The 20126-nt window shown below is 39.7% G+C and overlaps 1 protein-coding gene across 1 annotated transcript in view; it reads left to right on the top strand.

Annotated features, from left to right (window-relative positions):
* Window positions 1–12276, top strand: part of LOC115461163 (olfactory receptor 2M2-like) — a 32247-nt gene extending 19971 nt beyond the window's left edge. Inside the window, exon 2 of the mRNA XM_030190782.1 lies at window positions 11312–12276. Within this exon, the coding sequence (XP_030046642.1) occupies window positions 11312–12276 (965 nt within the window). The remainder of the gene's footprint in view (window positions 1–11311) is intronic.
* Window positions 12277–20126: the final 7850 nt, after the last annotated feature.

Genomic DNA, 20126 nt, shown 5'->3' with positions numbered 1-20126 from the left:
TTGGGGAGTCTATTTTATAAAGGCACAGAGGCAGCCGAGGAATAATTCTATGACTGAGTGTCTCATAGAAACCTATTCAATAAGGGAATGTGCCTATTTTCTTTTATAGAATAGTGGCTTAACAGGTGGCGTACATGCATATTTTTATTTTATTTATTATTTATATTTATAAAACTGTCTCATAGACTCCAGATAAAAGATGGAACACAGAATATGAAACTTAAATATGATCCAAGCACAATGTAGTAAAAACAACGAAGAACAGTAAGACCAAGAAGATAAAATTTAAGATCAGCAAAACCCATGTTACAGATACTAGAATAAAACTTAACAAAAAAGAAACATTTTGAAACTGATTCAACAGAAACAATAAATATGAATTCTTTACAGGTGAAGGCAGATGAGAATAATCAAGTTTTATCAAAGGGCCCTTTCATTAAAGTGCGGTAAGATTTTGCACTTACCGCGCCTTAACAGCAAATATTAACATGTGGAAAGAGCAAAGGCTCTGTGGTAACTGTTGGGGGTGTGCCCCACATGTCATTTGCAGTTATCATACTGCAAAGTTCTTTACCACACATTACTATTATTTGCAATTAGTGCAGATGCACCATGTCTCCTCTTGAGGATGCAGTGAGTACTCTTGAACTAGGGAAAGGGGGTGAAATTTTCTGTGGTTACAATCAACGTGATTTACATGTTATACCCTGGTATTCATTTTGTGCCTGGGGCAATGGAGGTTTTAGTAATTGGTCCAGTCACAAGGAGCTGCAATGATGATGATCTTAAAGTGGACAAACAGATAGAAAACGTGACAGTCAAAAGTCAGAAGGATGATGTAATGGAAAGATTTTTAAAGATTGCTTTTCTTTTTTTTTTTTTAAATCATTTATTTATAATTTTTCATTTTACAAGGGTCACTTGCAAACAGTAATACAGAGATGACTGTACATTAATACAATATTAGAGGAAAATAATCTCAACTAGATAAATGGATTATATACAATCTTTCTCTTTCTTAGACCACAAAATAAATAGGGAGAGTGAAACAAGACAAAGAGATCAATTAAACAATAGTAAACACAGAAAACGTGGTATTAACCTGATTATCCCCAGTTATTATTTATCTGAATCATTATTCCACATTGATCATCTGGTTGGCTTCTTCAAACCCAAGACGGTGTATAGTCAATTAATTTCGTTGGAAACATACTTATTGTCCAGTATTAGTGGAAATAATACACCTGATTTTATTTTTTTCTCTTTTAAAACCAGAAATTATTTAACAATACAAACACTTACAATACAAACAATACAAACTGGGATTACCTTAATCAGTGGGAATTGGATTAGAGATTCAACACTTGAATCTCTAATCCAATTCCCACTGATTAAGGTAATCCCAGTTTCACATTAAAGATTGCTTTTCAACTCTGCTTTGACCGACAGTGCACACTGAAGTTTCTGTATTTGACCAAAAGTAACTTTTTCTTGTAAATGCACAAACAATTTGGAATGTGGAAGATAAGGCACGTCTCAGATTAATTTGGTATGTGCAGGAGGGAGGTGGAGCATGTTTAAGGTTCAAGAGATAAGCCATCTGGCCAATGGTTTGTTTTCCTGAACCAAGAGCATGTGACTACATTCTCACGCACATTCTTGTAATTTTCCTTGGCTCTGAAAATGAGTTTTAGCTTAATAAAAAGGGAAGCTTTGAAAAGCGAAATCAGAAGCTCACCTATGAGCAGACTTGCTCATAGGAAGAGCGCTTGGTCACGAAACTTCAGGTTTTTGCTGAATTGGCTTCCCAGTTGATGACAAGAGCCTGAATGTGGTGATACATGACCAGTGATACATGTACATATATATTATACTTCTTTATTATTGTTTCTCTTCAGTTATATAACTTGATCATTGTGTATTTATCTTAATCATTGTGTATCTTAGACAATAATGACTTATACACTCTCCGTTTGAAGTGAACCTCTAATAAAAAGTCTCATTTATCCAATACAAATCCAAAAGAATTGCAGTAGTGATTGAGTCAGCAGGCTGTACTGTTAGAGCAGAACAGATGCTCGGTTGCATAGGGAGAGAAATTTGCAGCAGGAAAAAAAAGAGGTAATAGTGCCCTTGTATAAGTCTCTGATGAGGACCCCTTTAGAATACTGGGTGCAATTCTGGAGACTGCACCTACAAAAAGATATAAACAGGATGGAGTCGGACCAGAGGGCGGCTACAAAATTGGTCAGTGGTCTCTGTCATAAAGCGTATGGGGATAGACATATAACTCAATATGTATACTCTGAAAAAAAGGCGGGAAAGCGGATATATGATAGAGATATTTAAATATCTCCATGGCATTAATGTACAGGTGGTGAACCTTTTCAAATGAAGAAAAACTCTGGAATGAAAGGGGCATAGGATGAAGTTAAGAGGTTATAGTCTCAGGAGTAATCTATGGAAATACTTTTTTTTATGGAAAGTGTGGTGGATGCATGGAATAGCTTCTCAGTGGAGGTGGTAGAGACAAAGACTGTGTCTGAATTCAAGAAAGAATGGGATAAGCATGTGGGATCACTTAGGGAGAGGAAGAGATAGTGGATACTGCGGATGGGCAAACTGGATAGGCAATTTGGCCTTTATCTGCTTCTATAACTCAGATGCGAGCATTTAGCCTAGACATAGGGCTGAGCCTAGGTTCTGGATATACACGCAAAATATTGCATGAAAGTCTGTGTCCCACCCATTTTCTCCCGTTACTCTATCTATATATAACCTATCCTCCAATTATTCACTATAGTAACATAGTAACATAGCAGATGACGGCAGAAAAAGACCTGCATGGTCCATCCAGTCTGCCCAACAAGATAAACTCATATGTGCTACTTTTTGTGTATACCTTACCTTGATTTGTACCTGTCCTACTATGTAAGATACGCACATATCTATAGAACAATGCTTGCATCTGGTAACTAATTATAGGTGTCCCCTTTATAGAATTGCCGTTATAAAAGTTGATGTGTAATAGGAGCCTTTTTGGACTTTTCACATACTGTAGGCTCCCTGATATAAATTAACCCCCACATACAAACATTTTCAGATGATTAGTTATGAATACTGACCTTTTCTAAGTCATGCAAACAAAACCTACTGCATGATCTCAATCCCAAGCATGTGCAATATGATAATATTGTGGAGCGGAGGAGGATATATCTACCAACAAATATCTCTTTTTACGTACAATCTAGTTGCACCATATGAGATTAGTAAGTGATTTTATTTGTAGCTGATGAGAGTCATTTTTCCAACGGGATATGGTCATCTTACTATGGAGTTAGGTTTTTCGCCCTATCAACAGCTAGGATTGGCCTAGTGGTTAGGGTGGTGGACTTTGGTCCTGAGGAACTGAGTTCAATTCCCACTTCAGGCACAGGCAGCTCCTTGTGACTCTGGGCAAGTCACTTAACCCTCCATTGCCCCAGGTACAAATAAGTACCTGTATACAATATGTAAGCTGTATTGAGCCTGCCTGCCATGAGTGGGAAAGCGCGGGGTACAAATATAACAAAAAAATAGGAGCCTTTTGACAAAAGTGTGGTAAGTGTTTGCACTGCAAACAACACCAAAGAAATACACCTCCTACAGGATGATACAGCAACTCTCACCTGATCAAGTGTGTCAGTGTGAGACTTGCTGCAACAGCTCAGGCAGAAAGTGAGTAAGGCTGTACTGAATAATTGAAAGGAGGAATTGCTGCACAGTGCTAGTCAACCATGGTTTGTCACCAAAGTGTATGCTTATTGATGTTCTAGTGTCCTCTGCAGTGTTTCTGGTGCTATTTTTTCCTAGGATTATTTTTAGCAGTTTTACCCTTCATGGTTTCTTTCTCGGTTTCTTCAAATTGCCACCACACCACCTCGAGTAGCATCTGTATTGCTATGCAGTGTATTGTGACCCTTGAAGCAGGCAGCACCCCCACCGAAACATGGCCCTATGTTGGGTCAGCGTATAGTTGTGGTGCTCAATAAAGACTGCTTTTTAATCCCATTTGGCTGCAAGGTTGTTTTTGGTTCACCCCCCTACTCTGTTGTGTTTTATTTTTATTTATGTATTTATGTTATTTAATTATTTGGGGTTTCTAGACTGCTTGTACCAATAATATTCTAAGTGATTTAATCACTTAGAATATTATTGGTATAAGCGGTCTAGAAATCAATTAAAGGATTAAAGAGATACCGAGACAGTCCCTCAGGATTTACATCATGGTTCGATCTGCCGTCGGATCCAGTACATCAGCGCAGAACAACATTAGCATAGGAATTTTTTGAAGAGGGTCATTTTTACTTGTTTTCTGTGTAGTTGTATAGGTTGTCTAGACTTAGCCCCAAGCCCTTCCAGATTTGGGGAGCTTGGTAAGCCACCAATTGTGCATAGACACTGGCTCATTTTACTCATTTTAGGGAGCAGAATGTGAAGGGAGAGTTGCTTTTGGATCTTCTCATTCTATTATTATTGGTAAAGTTTGCGAGCATGATCAGATAGCTAGGACAGTCTCCCAAAAGGATTTTGAATAGTGTGCATGCTAACCTGAAGTGAATTCTTGCCTCCACATGGAGTCAGTGTAGTTCTAGGTAAAGATGGCAGATGTGGTAGTGTTTTTTCAGTGAATAGATTAGCTGGACTGCTATGTTTTGAACCAATTGTAGTTTACGTAGTTGGTTTTTATGGGTTCCGAGTAGTAGGAGATTGCAGTAATCTAGTTTGACAGTAATAGTGATTGTACTAACAGTTTGAATTGTAATCTCCCTAAAAATTTCCTTATTCATCTTAGGTTTCTCATCAAGTAGAAGGAAAGACTACTTTATCATTCTTTCAGTTTTGAGATGCAAAAGTTAAATGATAAACATTGATCCAAGTGTACTCCCAGCAGTTTAGTTGTTTGCTGCAGAGGATATCAAGTTCCTGATCGTGATCTGTTTTAATTGTGGGTCTGGGTTATAGTCCATTAATAGCAATTTTTGTTCTGTGTTCAGCTTTAGTTTGAATCTCTCCATCCATGAGCTGATGTTCTGTAGGCATTTGCCTATCAATTGTTTTGTCTGGGATAAGGTGAATGGAATTGGGTTGACAACTGATATATCATCTGCATGACTATATATTGTGAAGCCTTTTTGAGTGAGTTTGTGACCTAGAGTGTGCAGAAAAAAATGTTGAATAATGTGGGGGGAAATGGGGATCCTTGGGGGACTCTACAGGGGTTGCTCCATGATCCTGATAGTGTTCTGTGTTGTTTTACTCTATATGATTTTGTTGTTAGAAGCCTTTAAACCTTATCTTTCAAGTCCTAAATGGCGCAGCTCCAGACTATATGGTACCATTAATAAACTTACCTCAAAGAAATGCTAAACATAAGGCAAGAAACTATCTCAGACTACACCTCCCAAATTGCAAAAAAGTGATCTACAAAACTGTCCACTCTGCAGACTTCACTTACCTAGGAACCAAATGGTGGAACTCCTTACCACCCAAAATAAGAAATATACAGGAATATACTAGATTCCGCAAAATCCTCAAATCATTCCTATTCAAACAAACCCTCACAAAAACAACCATATCTCAAACAACTAATTATTACCTGAATTGGTTATTACTCTATTTACCATTAACTTTCTCTTTGCTTCATGTACAATTTCTCATTCATAATAGATTTTCTTAATGTTAAACATCCATAGCTATCCCAGTATATTTATGATATTGTATTGTAAAATTGGATTCTTACAACAAATTACTTTCTTATGCATTATTGTTTGTTATGTATCCTATACTTTTTATTGTAAGCCAAATTGAACTCAAACGTGTTTGGAGTAATGTGGGATATATCACAAATAAATAAATAAATCTCCAGTTCTGATGTTGCTTAGTTCTGAGAGTAGGATATCATGCTCCACCAGATTGAAGGCTGAGGTCAAACTGTAATAATAGTGCTTGGCCTTTGTTGCTTAGAATGGTTCTGACTTTGTCTACAATGGATATGAGTACTGTTTCTGTGTTATGATGGGTTCTGAAGCCTGATTGCAAGAAATGTAGGATGTTATGTTAAAGAAGGTAGTGATTTAGTTGAAGATTGACTAGGCCCTCAGCCAGTTTTCCGAACAGTGAAATTGAGGCCACTAGTCTATAGTTGAAAGTTAGTTCACTGGATCTTTTGATATCTTTGATTAATGGAGTGATAATAATTCCACCCTTAGCTGATACGAATCGGCCAACAGAAAGTTGGTTTTAGATAGATCTAAATAGATCTACGTCAAATCTACCCCTTGTGGCGTATTTTGTGGATTGTTTACTTATACTTTCCTTTTCTCAGTCCCAGTTCAGGTTGAAGTTGAGCATAAAGTGGTCTGACCATATGATTGGTTCCCAATCGACATTGGAGATGCTAATGAAGTGGGTTGAAGTGGTTCCATTTGAGCAGGCTAGCATGTCTAGTTGGGGGCCCTTTCTGTGAATCACTATGGATTGAGTTGTAGAGTAGTTCATGGCTGTCATGTAGTAAAGTTCACTCACTCTTTGGTCATTCCTATCTTCTAAGTGGATGTTGGTGTCTCCCAGTAGTATGTTGAACTGGGAGTCTAGTGTGCTTTTTAGGAAAAAAGTCATAGAGCATCTCCTTTGTGGAAGAGTAGCCTAGTGGTTAGTGCAGTGGATTTTGATCCTGGGGAACTGAGTTCGATTCCCACTGCAGCTCCTTGTGACTATGGGCAAGTCAGTTAACCTTCCATTGCCCCTGGTACAAAAAAAAGTACCTGAATATATGTAAACTGCTTTGAATGCAGTTGCAAAAACCTCAGAAAAGCAGTATATCAAGTCCCATTTCCTCCTTTGTCTGGGCCCAGCATCCAGGAGGACAGTATACAGGTTATCTTTTCTGTTAGTGATGTTGCTGATTTGGCATGCCATGATTTCCTGATTAGGTGAGAGGAATGAATCAGCTAAGGTGACTCTGAATTTGCTGTTGTGAATCAGTGCCACTCCACCTCCTCTTTTTCCCTCTCTGGACAGAGACAGAGTTTTGAACCCTTGAGGGCATAGGTCATTTACTATAGGGTACGATACAGAGTGGATCCATGTTTCCACTAGAAAGACACACCTTGGTTGAGATTTGGTCATCTAATCATTCAGGATTTGTGCCTTATTGTAGATAGAGTGGGCATTGACATAGTAGCATGAGATGGGAGTTTTGTCTTTCTTCTGCGTGCAGTGTGTTTTGATTTTTACCAGGTTGTGTTTGCATTTTAGGTCCTCATGAATCAGGATGTTAGAAACGTTTTGCTGTAAAGATTTGCACCTCTATGCTTTAACAGTCATAATGTGCTGTGTGGTAATTGTTTGGGGTGTGTTCAGCATATTCTCTGCAGTTACTGTACTGAATTGTTCTTATGTCTTGTTAAGACTCTATGCAATTCGCACAAAGGAATTAATAGGGTACATCTGTAACATAGGTGTTAATTTATACATATGTATAATTACAGAAGCCAATGAGCCCAGTCTTCCAAGTAAATTTTTGGTTGGATTCTCATTTTTAGTGTTAGTCGCGACTCCTAGGAAGGAGGATAAAGGGTTCTGTGTGCCCCTTCTGCTTATAACTGCTGTATCATGTTTATATTTATTTTGAAAGTCAACCTCTCCTTCCCATTCAAGAGCTGATTATTTTTATTGTAACAAAGGAAGAAAAAAGGGTTGGAAAAGTCTCCACCATACCACGATTACAGAGTGGCTGGAATTCTATAAATGTATATATTTATTTATTCATTTTTGACATTTATCTCCCACATTATCCCAAACAAGCTTGACTATAATGTGTCTTATAATGAACAATAAATGATAAATGTCAAGAAATAATACATGAGGCGAGAGTGGTCTGGTTGAGAATTCAAGAGTACAATATGGTAAGCATATATGAAATCTATAGAGACTCATCATTCGAGCACCTATCAAAAAGAGATTATACATATATCAGTTGAAAAGATAAGGGCTGATTACCATTTCAGGAGACAGTCAAAAAACTTGAAATGAAATTAATCTTTGTGAGGAACTGCTTAAAAAGGAATGATTTTAGGACCTTGTGGAATCTGGTGTACTCCTGTGTCTTTCTTATTTTGGAAGGTAGGGAGTTCCTACATTTGGTTCCTAAATATGTTAAGTCAGTAGAGCGAACTGATTTATAGATCACTTTTTTTTACAGTAAGGGAAATATAGTCTTAGGTAGTCTCTCGCTTTGTATTCGTATTGTGAAGGGGGAGATTTATTAATGGTTGCATAAAATCTTGCACTGTACCATTCAAGAACTGAAAGATGAAGACACATCATTTGAAAGAGATTCTCACTCTGATGGGAAGCCAGTGTAATTTAAGTAATAGAGGGGAGGCACTTTCAAAGTGAGAAACTCTGTATATAAAATTTGGCTGCAGTGTTTTGAGCTGTCTGGAATTTTTTTAAAATAGGTGCACCTTATAGCCGGCATATATGGCATTACAATAATCGAATTGGGTTAACATTAGAGATTGAACCAATAGTCTGAAGGTTTCTGATGAGAAATAGGATCTAATCCTTTTCAGTTTCCAAAGAGACCTGAAGGACTTTGTGATTACTGAGGATATTTGAGAATCAAAGCTTAAATGTTTGTCTATCACTACACCCACAGTTAGAAATCAGGAAGATCTGCGCAGACCATCTTTTGGGGAAAACTAGCTTAGTGGACATCTCACACCTAACTTTGGGTACTTACACTGCAGAAAACTGCTGTAAATATCGGTCCTCAACCAATGGTGGTTAGACATGTAAATGATATTATTCTATAACATCATATATATATATATATAGGTCCTTTTAATAAAGGGTTGGCACATGACAATGAGTTTGCCATGTGCCAATCTGGAACTACCGCAGGAGCCTGGTGGTAGTTCCCATCCCCAGCATGTGCCATTTCTGATGCTACAAAATATCTTTCTATTTTTGTACCACCAGGTTAGCATGGGAACCCCTACCGCAATCTCAATGGGTGGGGTGTAAGGGCTCACCCCCGAAATGGCTGTGCGATAAGCCACTGCAACTGAATTAAATTTGAATATTCAGTGCTGGTATCTGGACAGTGGCTCACACTCAATATGCAGATTTAGTGATGACCACCAGTGCTATCCAGAAGGTGGTGATAGCCCACTGTTTGAATAGTTAGGATGACATTTTTGTTGTTTTGATTTATCTGGATAGTTATCTGGTTAGTGGTCCTGTTTCAACGAGGGATCACCCTAGCTCTTCCTATACACCAGCCCTGTACCATCTACTGAAAGTTAAGAGAAAGTCCTGCTACTCAGATAAGTGGTTTTGAATATAGGACTGATTGTACCTAGATTAGCTGACCTTGAAGAAGAAATGAACTCTTAAATTTACTGTGAGGTCATCTTGTTTATGAACAAAAAAACAGTTGGCCCAATATTCAAAGTGATTTAACTAGGCAGGAGAGACTTCTGCCTGATTAAATCATTTGTGCCTGCTTTTCCGCTGGTATTCAGGGGCACTTAACTGAACAGAGTCACTAAGTATTAACATTATCCACCACTGTACTTTCCAAGTAAAGTAAAGAGTCTAAAGCAGGACAGCAAAAAGGCTATCCTAACTTTAGCCACTGAGCTAACCAGGCACTGCTCTGAATATTAGCCAGTGTCCGGTTAACTTCATAGGAACACCATGAGAGGTTTCTGGTACCCCTCCCTCCCCCTGATCCCAATTAACCCTCTCTCCCTCCCGAACACTAGTAGAATTCCCAACAGGCCTCAGCCATACCTTTGATATCTCTAGTGGAATAGCAAGTACTGCTGGTAGAGGTTGCAATGGCCATTTTGAGGCCAGAGTTTCAATAGGCTCGAGCAAGAGGCATTACTCCTGCACTTAGGACACCCTAAACCACAGGGCTAACAAAGGTAGGCCTGGGGAGCCTACAAGCGGTAAGGGGTAGGGGCCTGCTCAAGGGTCTTCTTGTCTTCGAAGGAAGGAGGGAGATGGAGATTGGGATTGGGGGGGGAGGGAGGGAGGAGGGACTCAGAAGGGGTGAGGGCACCTGCTTTCCTTATGCAGGTCCCAGCTGAACATTGACTGAGACCTGCATAAGATCTGGTGTCAAGAACCTGCTGGTATGGCCCTGGATATTCAATAATGGTTCTCAAAATGGCCTGGCATTGAATATCAGAGCCTAATTCTGTCCTTGGTGGACAGCATTTAAACCACAGAAATGTAGATAGTGTAGATACGTCTCTGTGGTTGGATTGGAAGACTGCTCGTGCATCTCTATAATTACCTGTTTGGCCTCTATATAAAGAGTGACTTTTCCTTTATTGCTGGGTCAGCATTTTAAAAATAGTGTAGACCACAAGCAATTAAATATTGATCCCAGTGTATTCTTTCAAAGTAGCACTGTCAGGGCTCAATGTAGTCCAGAAATCACTGCTTCAGAGACTCTATGTTAATTTGGTTCATGAAGCTTTCAGCTAAGGGAAAGATGGCACAGGCTGGATTTACTACAGTTCTACCCAGATGAGTGGAAACACATAAATAAGTGTCCTAACTTAAATGAATAACTTATCTGTGCATGTTTAGAACCTGTGATTTCAGTGCATCTACCTAAATGGATAGGTTAGTTAAAAATCTGCATAAAAATAATTGCATATGGATCCACTCAACGACTTAATTTTGACCTCTGTGTTACAATGAATCCCAATGCTATTGTAGGCACAGATGAATGGGACAGAAGTGTTCATATATTTTATAATGAATAAAGGAATGTGAGTACTACGCACATGTATGTAACTATTGGTAAAGAGTGTACATTCTGCAAATAGTGGGGACATGCTCATGGTTGGCAACCATGGAATGCTTATTGTATGATTCTTTTGTGTGTATGTTGATCTATCCTATTTAATTATGGTGTTCTTTTTCTGGCTTTTTATTACTATTTTAACGTACCTCGCCTTGATTTGCTTCAGTGATATAGGTGAGATTAGCAAATTTTAATAAACGATAATAATCTTTGCAGAGTTTACACTCTTTCGAAAGAGTGCTGCCATGATGATGAAATGGCTGAAACCCCTCAAATATATTACTATGCTAGTTACACCAGGGAATTGATTAAAAAGTCTTCCTAAAGGAATTTGCAAGATCCTTAAAAGATATTTAGTCCTTCATGTCTTTTTTATTTTATTTTATTTTTTTGCTGTATGTGGGATTACTTTCTGATTTTCTTTCTCTTTTATCCTAGCAGCGCATATCCAGCTCTCTGCCCTGGGGACAATGAAGGGCAAAAACCAAACTTCTGTGACTGAGTTCATCCTGTTAGGATTTTCTGACCTTCCCAAGCTACAGAGTTTACTGTTTGTTGTGTTTTTGATCATGTATATTCTCACTCTACTGGGAAACATCAGCATAACCACTATAGTAAGAGTTGATCCTCAACTTCACAAACCCATGTACTATTTTCTCACTAACTTATCATTTGTAGATATCTGTTACTCCTCAACAATCACCCCAAAGGCATTAGTTGACTTCAAAGTGGAGGAAAACACCATCTCCCTGCTTGAATGCGCTACACAACTCTTTATGTTTATAAACATGGCAGCTGCAGAGTGTCTCTTGTTGGCAGTGATGGCCTATGATCGTTATGTGGCAATTTGCAATCCCTTACATTATCCTGTTGTGATGACTAGAAGAGTTTGTGGTCAGATGATGATTGGTGTCTACATTATTAGCACAGTATGTTCCTGTATGCATACTGTTAATATATTCTCAGTGAATTTCTGTGGATCCAACAAAATTAATCATTTCTATTGTGATGCTCATCCACTGTTAAAGCTCTCCTGCTCTGATACCTTCTTTAATGAGATGGTATTATCTATTCTTGCTGGCATTGTTGGGTTTCTATCAGTTATAACAGTAGTCCTGTCTTACATTTTAATTATTTCTGCTATCCTAAGAATCCGCTCTTCAGAGGGCAGACACAAAGCTTTCTCTACTTGTGCATCTCACTTTTTTACTGTGATTTTATTTTTTGGGACTCTAATCTTTATATACGTAATCCCAAGTTCCCAATTCTCTCTGTACATAAACCGTGTGCTTTCTGTAATATACACAATGGTAATCCCTATGGTAAATCCCATGATCTACAGTCTTAGAAACAAAGATGTTAAGCAAGCACTAAGAAAGATTTTGGAGAAAAAATGGTTTTGACATGCAAAGAAGTTCCTCTCTTGATTTCTAGGGATGAATTGCCATTTGCTATCACATGGGAAATGTCAATGACTTTATCTTATGTCATTGCATGTCATTAACATATTTAAATGTGGAGAAAAAACATTTTTGTGGTTTTTCATCTGCCGATAATAGTATGCATTCTTTCGAACTAGAGCTTACTGTTTTTCAAAATGTGTGCACTGTTTGTAAAAAGTGTGCTTTGTTTGAAACAGCACACACTCTTAACAACATTGCTCCTATAATGAGAAAATGGCCCAAACCCCCTGAATAAAATGAAAATTCCCATAAACAACACAGGAAATAATAATGAAATAATTTTTTCCAGCTGCCTATCCCTAATACTTATATAAAAAAAGAGGTGTAAATGCTACTCAGAAGATACAGTTGTGTACATTTGACCAAGGTGCCTCATGGTATATTTGAAATAATAGAAGTTGAGTTAATGTGCAATAAAATATTCAAAGTGTGGTCACTTGGAGATTGTTGTTTATTGGGAGTGGAGTGAATATCAGTTTCCTTCTTCTATCTTCTATGCATTGTTAACCCAACTCTTCTTTCTTGTTCTTCCCTTGTCCCCTCCTACATTTCATCTTTCCTCATTCCTGTGATAACTTCAGTATTCTGCTTCCTGCCTGCCATTCACTGCTCCATTACTTGCGCTTCCCTGATTTCGCTTCAACTGAGTCCAGAGTTCTGATATCATCCAGAACTACAGGCTGAGCTGTGTCTGCTACATCAGCTCCCTTCCCATTGATCCTCACATGCTGCCTCTTGAGACAGGAAAACTGACACTGTTACCTTCTCTAGCCATAACTTCCTGCTTCTCTCCAAATCCTATTGACAGAAGAGAGGAGACAAGGCCAGCACAAACCATCAAGCACAGTATTCACAACAAAGGGCCCTGAAATTGGCACCCAAATCTCATGCAACTCACAAGCACCATGGCAGCTGTAACCTGTTAGGCTGGCTCTGTGCTATGGGGGCAATATAAGGAGGGGCACTGGAATATCATAGAACCCAAGGTGATCCCCCTACATTTTGCTGTTATCACCATTGTCATTGCCACTGTTGTCACTGCCACTGTCATACCTCTGGGTCCATAGCAGCAATCAATGAAGCACCAGTAAAAAGCACTGGGAAGCTTTTGCAAGCCTGGAGCTATGGCAGTGGTGGCAGAAGGGAGAGAGGTTTGAGAGAAAATGCTATACTGGTGGGAAGGGAGAGAGGAGGTGATGCTGGACTGGTGGGCAGGATGTTGGGAAGAGAGAAGAAAGTGTTGCCAGACTGGTAGAACTGGGAAAGGAAGGGCTAATGCTGGATGCAGGGCCGACAGGACATGGTAAGCATAGTGAGGACTGGAGCATTAGTGTTTGGTGATGGCAACCCTTCTTTTCTTATAAATGTGCCAGGTTCATGTTCCAGCACTGTGTGTCTTATCCTCTCTAACAGGATATCAGAGGGGGGAGGACTCAGAAGAACTAGAGTGCAGGCCTGTGGAGGAAGGCGTAGCATGAACACTGGGGTTAAGGAGGGACTAGTAGCATTGGTGGCAGCAGGTCCAGGGTGCACCGACCAATAGCTGCAGGCAGCTGCTGGTCTGAAACAGACACATTAGCACAGAAAACAATTACACTGCCTTCTTTTCCTCTCATGGCCAATGCACCCTTCCCCTCATTCCTGAACCCTATGCTTGGAATAAACTTCCTGAGCCCTTACGCCAAGCCCCCTCCCTACCCATCTTCAAATCCTTGCTCAAAGCCCACCTCTTCAATGTTGCTTTCGGTACCTAACCTTTATACCTTTCAGGAAATCTAGACTGCCCCTATTTGACTGACTGAACATTTGTCCTTTAGATTGTAAGCTCCTTTGAGCAGGGACTGTCCTTCTATGTTAAATTGTACAGCGCTGCGTAACCCTAGTAGCGCTTTAGAAATGTCAAGTAGTAGTAGTAGTATTTAGTGATGTGCATTCATGAGCACACATCCAGTTCACTTGAGCACCTAAAAATTTAAAGTGCTTATAAATCACTCGTACATAAATATATCTATGAATTAATGTATGTGCACTCAATTTTGCACATGAATCTATTGCATGCACATAATCGCCTGGATTCCATATATGGTGCCTAATTTTTGCATGCAATTTAATTGAGTAATGAGCCAATTAGCACCAATTAGTGGGTGCTAAGAATAAATTATTGGCATTGATTGGCAACAATTTAGATTTGCACATTCATCTTGCTCAGTGCTATTTTATAAAGATGCACGCGCAAATCATTTATTGTCGTTAATTAAAATCTAGTGGGGAAAAAGTCTGGCAAACCATGTCAGTTGCTATATTTATCAGAACCAATAACCTACTGTATATCAAACTTATAGATCAATAGAACTCAAGGAAGAGCTGTCCAAGTGTAAGCAGACACTATTGGACATTCTGATGGTATTAGCTCAAATCAAAATGGCTACATTCCTCACAAAACGGTGTGATGCGTTTATTTTCTTTAAGTAACATTAACAAGATTGACACCAGAAACAGGGCATTTTCTTATGCTGGTGCATTTTTATGGAATTCATTACCTTCTGAATCGAGTAGCCTTTCAAGTTATTTGTCTTTTCGAAAAGCCCTGGAAACCTGGCTGTTTGAGAAGAATCCTGATTTAAACCTGTTTTGATTGTATTAGATTGATTAGCACCATAATAGGGTGTCTTTTTATGCTGGTGCATTTTTAATGGAATTTATTGCTATTTAAATTCAGTATTGTTATTTGTTATTTTGTAAGACTTTATTAATGTGGCCGTTTTAGAGAAACATCATAATTTAATTTGTATTTTTGCTCTTTTTTTTTTGGCCGTTGTTCAATGTTTTGGCTGTACTGTTATATTGAATTTGCTTGTAATTTTCATGTCAGTTTTTATTATGTAAACCATGTAAAAGCAAATTTTGTGTTAAATGGAATATCAATAAATCAAAGTGTTAAATGGTATATCAAGTCAATAAACCAAATCAAATTATTAATATTTTGAAATGTTGAAAATGTGCAGCCCAGATGGGTTATAATGCCTGGTGGAATACAATTATGTGTAACTGCCAAATATGAACATGAGAAGATATGGGCTGTGGTCCAAGAGTTTTGTCAAGAGAATCCATAGGAGTATGATGTATATTGATACAGATCATGGTAGAACAGGTTCTGCATTGTGGAACTGTAATTTGTTATGTATATTTATGTTTTCTGTTGTTGATGTTGTGCTGAATATGAATTGATGTAGGTTAATAAAAATACTTGAACTAAAAAAAATGTGATGTAGATTTAAGATCAAAGTTCCTTCCTCATGCAACAAATCTTAGAGATAGGGTAGAGTCAACAGCTAGCTGTTGAGATACTGAAGAACGTGAGAAAGTGATGTTTCAGAAACCAAAGATTGCTTCTACTAACCTTAAAGTGGATTTTCAATTCAGCTACCCTCAATTATTGAAGAAATTGGTCAGAAAATTTTGAATATTAGAATGATGGATAGGATATTGCAGGTATACAGTGGTTGTAACTAGGAGAATGGCATGAAGATCCAATGGCACTGGAAGAGGAGCAAAGCAGTTTAAACAAAGGCATGAACTCTAAAGATGGGCAGCAAGAAAATGTTCATGTTTTTTTTATTTCCAGTTTTTATTTGTTCTGGAACAAATGTTAAGAGTATGTACTCTTTACAAAAAAAGTGCACATTTCCTTGGATTCTATATAGGTCACCAAAATTTGGGCATGAAGGGCAGATGTGTGCACAAAGTAATTAATTAGCAGGTGGTAACAATATATAATTGATAATAATTGGCACAAATTTGCACTTGTGCATGCATTTGCCCTAGCTGCTATTCTATAACATCAGTGCCAATACTTTCTAGCATGCAACTGAAAAGGGTCATGGCCATGGGAAGAGTGTGGGCAGATCCAGAAGAGGCCCAACCATTAAGCCACCTGAGGCGGGTTGCTCAGGTGACACTCTTTTAGAAGCGGCATCTCCCCCTTACTTCCTCCACCCCGTTCCCTGAGTTTACATTCTTTCTTAATTTTCTAAAAGCTGGCAGCATGCAACCCAAAAGGGGGTATGACCATGGAAGGTGTATGGGCAGGCCGGGCCATTCCTAAAATTTGTGCACAGTGTTATAAATACCGGAAATGTGCGCTCAGATTGGGTGCCAGGAATTACACCTGGTTTCAACAAGTCTAAGTCCTGGTGCCCAAATGTGGGTACAAAAACCAGCACTCAAGGCTATTCTATCAAACTACTACTACTACTTATCATTTCTAAAGCGCTACTAGACGTACGCAGCGCTGTACACCTGAACATGAAGAGACACTCCCTGTTTGACAGAGTTTACAATGTAATTAGGACAGACAGGACAAACAAGAGATAAGTAAATAAGTAATGCCACACTGGGAAAAGACCAAGGGAATATTAAAGTGAGGATGATAAAATAAGGGTTCCGAACAAGTGAATAAGGGTTAGGAGTTAAAAGCAGCATCAAAAAGGTGGGCTTTTAGCTTAGATTTGAAGACGGTCAGAGATGGAGCTTGACGTACCGGCTCAGGAAGTCTATTCTAGGCATATGGTGCAGCAAGATAAAAGGAACGGAGTCTAGAGTTAGCGGTGGAGGAGAAGGGTGCAGATAAGAGAGATTTACCCAGTGAGCGGAGTTCCTGGGGAGGAATGTAGGGAGAGATGAGAGTGGAGAGGTACTAAGGAGCTGCAGAGTGAATGCACTTATAGGTCAATAAGAAGACTTTGAACTGTATGCGGAAATGGATAGGAAGCCAGTGAAGTGACTGGTACTGATCTGTGACTTCCCGTTTTAGAATAGCAGTGAGCGCCGATTTTTTTCAGCGCTAATTTTTGAGTGCGATTTACTGAATCTAGTCCACTATCAGGCTTATTTTCGAAAGTGATCGCCAGCCATTTCCCGACATAAATCAGGAGATGGCCGGCGATCTCTCAAAAGCGGCGAAATCGGTTTAATTGAAAGAGGCTTTTTTGACAGCATCGCTGCTTTCCTGTCGCCTCACTGGCAAAAGTTCAAGGGGGCGTGTTGGTGGCTTAGCGAAGGCAGGACATGGGCAGGCATGGGCATGGCTACCAGATGGCCAGCTTTCGCAGATAATGGAAAAAAAAGCGGCGTTAATCAGTATTTCACCGGGTTTACTTGGTCATTTTATTTTCACGACCAAGCCTCAAAAAGGTGCCCCAACTGACCAGATGGCCACTGGAGGGAATGGGGGATGACCTCCCCGCAGTCCCCCAGTGGTCACCAACCCCCTCCCACACTAAAAAAATAAAAATAAAAATTTTTTTTGCCAGCCTGTATGCCAGCCTCAAATGTCATACCCAGCTCCCTGACAGCAGTATGCAAGTCCCTGGAGCAGTTTTTAATGGGTGCAGTGCACTTCAGGCAGGCAGACCCAGGTCCATTCCCCCCACTACCTGTTACACTTGTGGTGCTAAGTGTTGAGCCCTCCAAACCCGCCAAAACCCACTGTACCCACATGTAGGTGCCCCCCTTCACCCATAAGGGCTATGGTAATGGTGTAGAGTTGTGGGGAGTGGGTTTGGGGGGATTTGGGGGATTCAGCACCCAAGGGAAGGGAGCTATGCACCTGGGAGCTATTTGTATATTTTTTAAACATTTTTAGAAGTGCCCCCTAGGGTGTCCGGTTGGTGTCCTGGCATGTCAGGGGGACCAGTGCACTACAAATGCTGGGTCCTCCTATGACCAAATGCCTTGGATTTCGCGGGGTTTGAGATGGCCGGCATTTTTTTCCATTATCACTAAAAAACAAAACCGGCAATCTCAAACCTGGTGAACTCTGGCATTTGGCCGGGCTAAATCGTATTATCGAAAAAAAGATGGCCGGCCATCTTTTTCGATAATATGGTTCCGGCCAGCTGTTGCACCGCCGCCAAAATATAGTTCACTGGCGACGTTCGATTATGCCCCTCCACGTGCACAGAGGACACATTTTCCTTAGAATGCACACTACTGCGAAAAGCGTGCATTATTCATATAGAGCTTCCACTCTTTTCCTGATAGAGCACGCCAAGTGTGAATCATCATACTTGTGAACACATGCGCCCACTATTGGGAAGAGAGTTCCCTCTTTGAGAAGAATGCTCTTTCTTTCCACATAGTGCACACTCTTTCTGCATACTGAGCACTCTCAGTAAAGAGTGCAGACTAGTATCCTCGAATTGATATTTGTTTGCAAAGGGCAGCGCATCCCTAATGAATACCTAACAGCAGTGTGAGAGGGGCAGAGCAGCTCACAGACTGACTGGAATTTGGGAGTATGCAATAAATCTGTGAGCAGGAAGGGATACCAGGTACTTGGGCTGTGGGATGAAGATGAATGCCAAACCTCTATATTCCCTGAGACTCAGCTCCCTTGGAAAAGAGTCTCCACACAATAGTGATTCTCCTGATAATGAGGCAGGAAGGTAGTCATTTTATAATGGAGATGATAAATCTCATATCTACACAGGCACCAGCACTTTCTCAGGGAAAATATGGATTTTATTCAATTTTTATGGTACTCTGAGTATCATTCTTTAGCCAGCCTGGAAATGAGAGATTCAGACCCAGGTTTACTATCTCCAATCTCTGGGTAGATTGTGAAAAGTGAAAGGATTTTATAGATTCTTGTTAAAAATGTTAAAAGAAAAAAATGTTAAACTCTTTATCCCTGTAGGTTAACATGCCAGCCATTAACACATGCATGTATTTGATGAGATTGTAAGAGAATCACGTGTACCATCTCATCTAATATTAGTCCCTGCTGCAACAGAGTATTCTTCAGCAGTTCCTAAGGATCCCTAGAGATAAAGACCCAAAGGTACTAAGAATGTATAGCAGAAGGAGAAGAAGTCTGACACCCTTCCCCTGTTCCCATCACTAAAATGGCATTGATCATAGAGGAATGCAGCAAGAGTATTATCAACACTATAAGACATTTTTCTATGACTATGGGGATCATATGCCTCCATATATCCTACAAAACTGACTCCTAGGGAGAAGGAGACTGAGATCAAAGTTAATCATACTTCCTGCACTAGTGTACATTGTATAGTGCAATCTAAAGTTTTGAACAATACTATAAAAATAGATAGAACTGCAGGAGACAAACTAAAGTAATAATACTAACCATAATATTGAATCCTGTTGATGTGACAAAGTAACTGATAGTATAAATGATATAAAAATTATTCACAAATAAAGATCATTTGAATATTACTAATTCAAGGGAAAGACCTCAGTGCTCTCATAGCTACTACTACTACTACTTAACATTTCTAGAGCGCTACTAGGGTTACGCAGCGCTGTACAGCTTAACAAAGAAGGACAGTCCCTGCTCAAAGAAGCTTACAATCTAAAGGACGCAATGTCAAGTTGGGGCAGTCTAGATTTCCTGAATAGAGGTATAGTGGTTAGGTGCCGAAGGCGACATTGAAGAGGTGGGCCTTGAGCAAGGATTTGAAGATGGGCAGGGAGGGGGCCTGGCGTATGGGCTCAGGGAGGTTATGCCAGGCATGGGGTGAGACGAGGCAGAAAGGGCGGAGCCTGGAGTTGGTGGTGGTGGAGAAGGGTACTGAAAGGAGGGATTCGTCTTGAGAGCGGAGGTTACGTGTAGGAACGTAAGGGGAGATGAGGGTAGAGAGGTAAGGAGGGGCTGCAGATCGAGTGCATTTGTAGGTTAGTAGCTCTGACAAGGAGCATATAGAGGAGCCTTACAACAGCAGCACCATCATCAGACTAAAACCCCTCATTTTACTTATCCAAATATA

The sequence above is a fragment of the Microcaecilia unicolor genome, chromosome 1 (genome assembly GCF_901765095.1).
Source record: "Microcaecilia unicolor chromosome 1, aMicUni1.1, whole genome shotgun sequence".
NCBI classification, from domain to species: Eukaryota; Metazoa; Chordata; class Amphibia; order Gymnophiona; family Siphonopidae; genus Microcaecilia; species Microcaecilia unicolor.
This window is presented reverse-complemented; position numbering and strand designations above follow the sequence as displayed.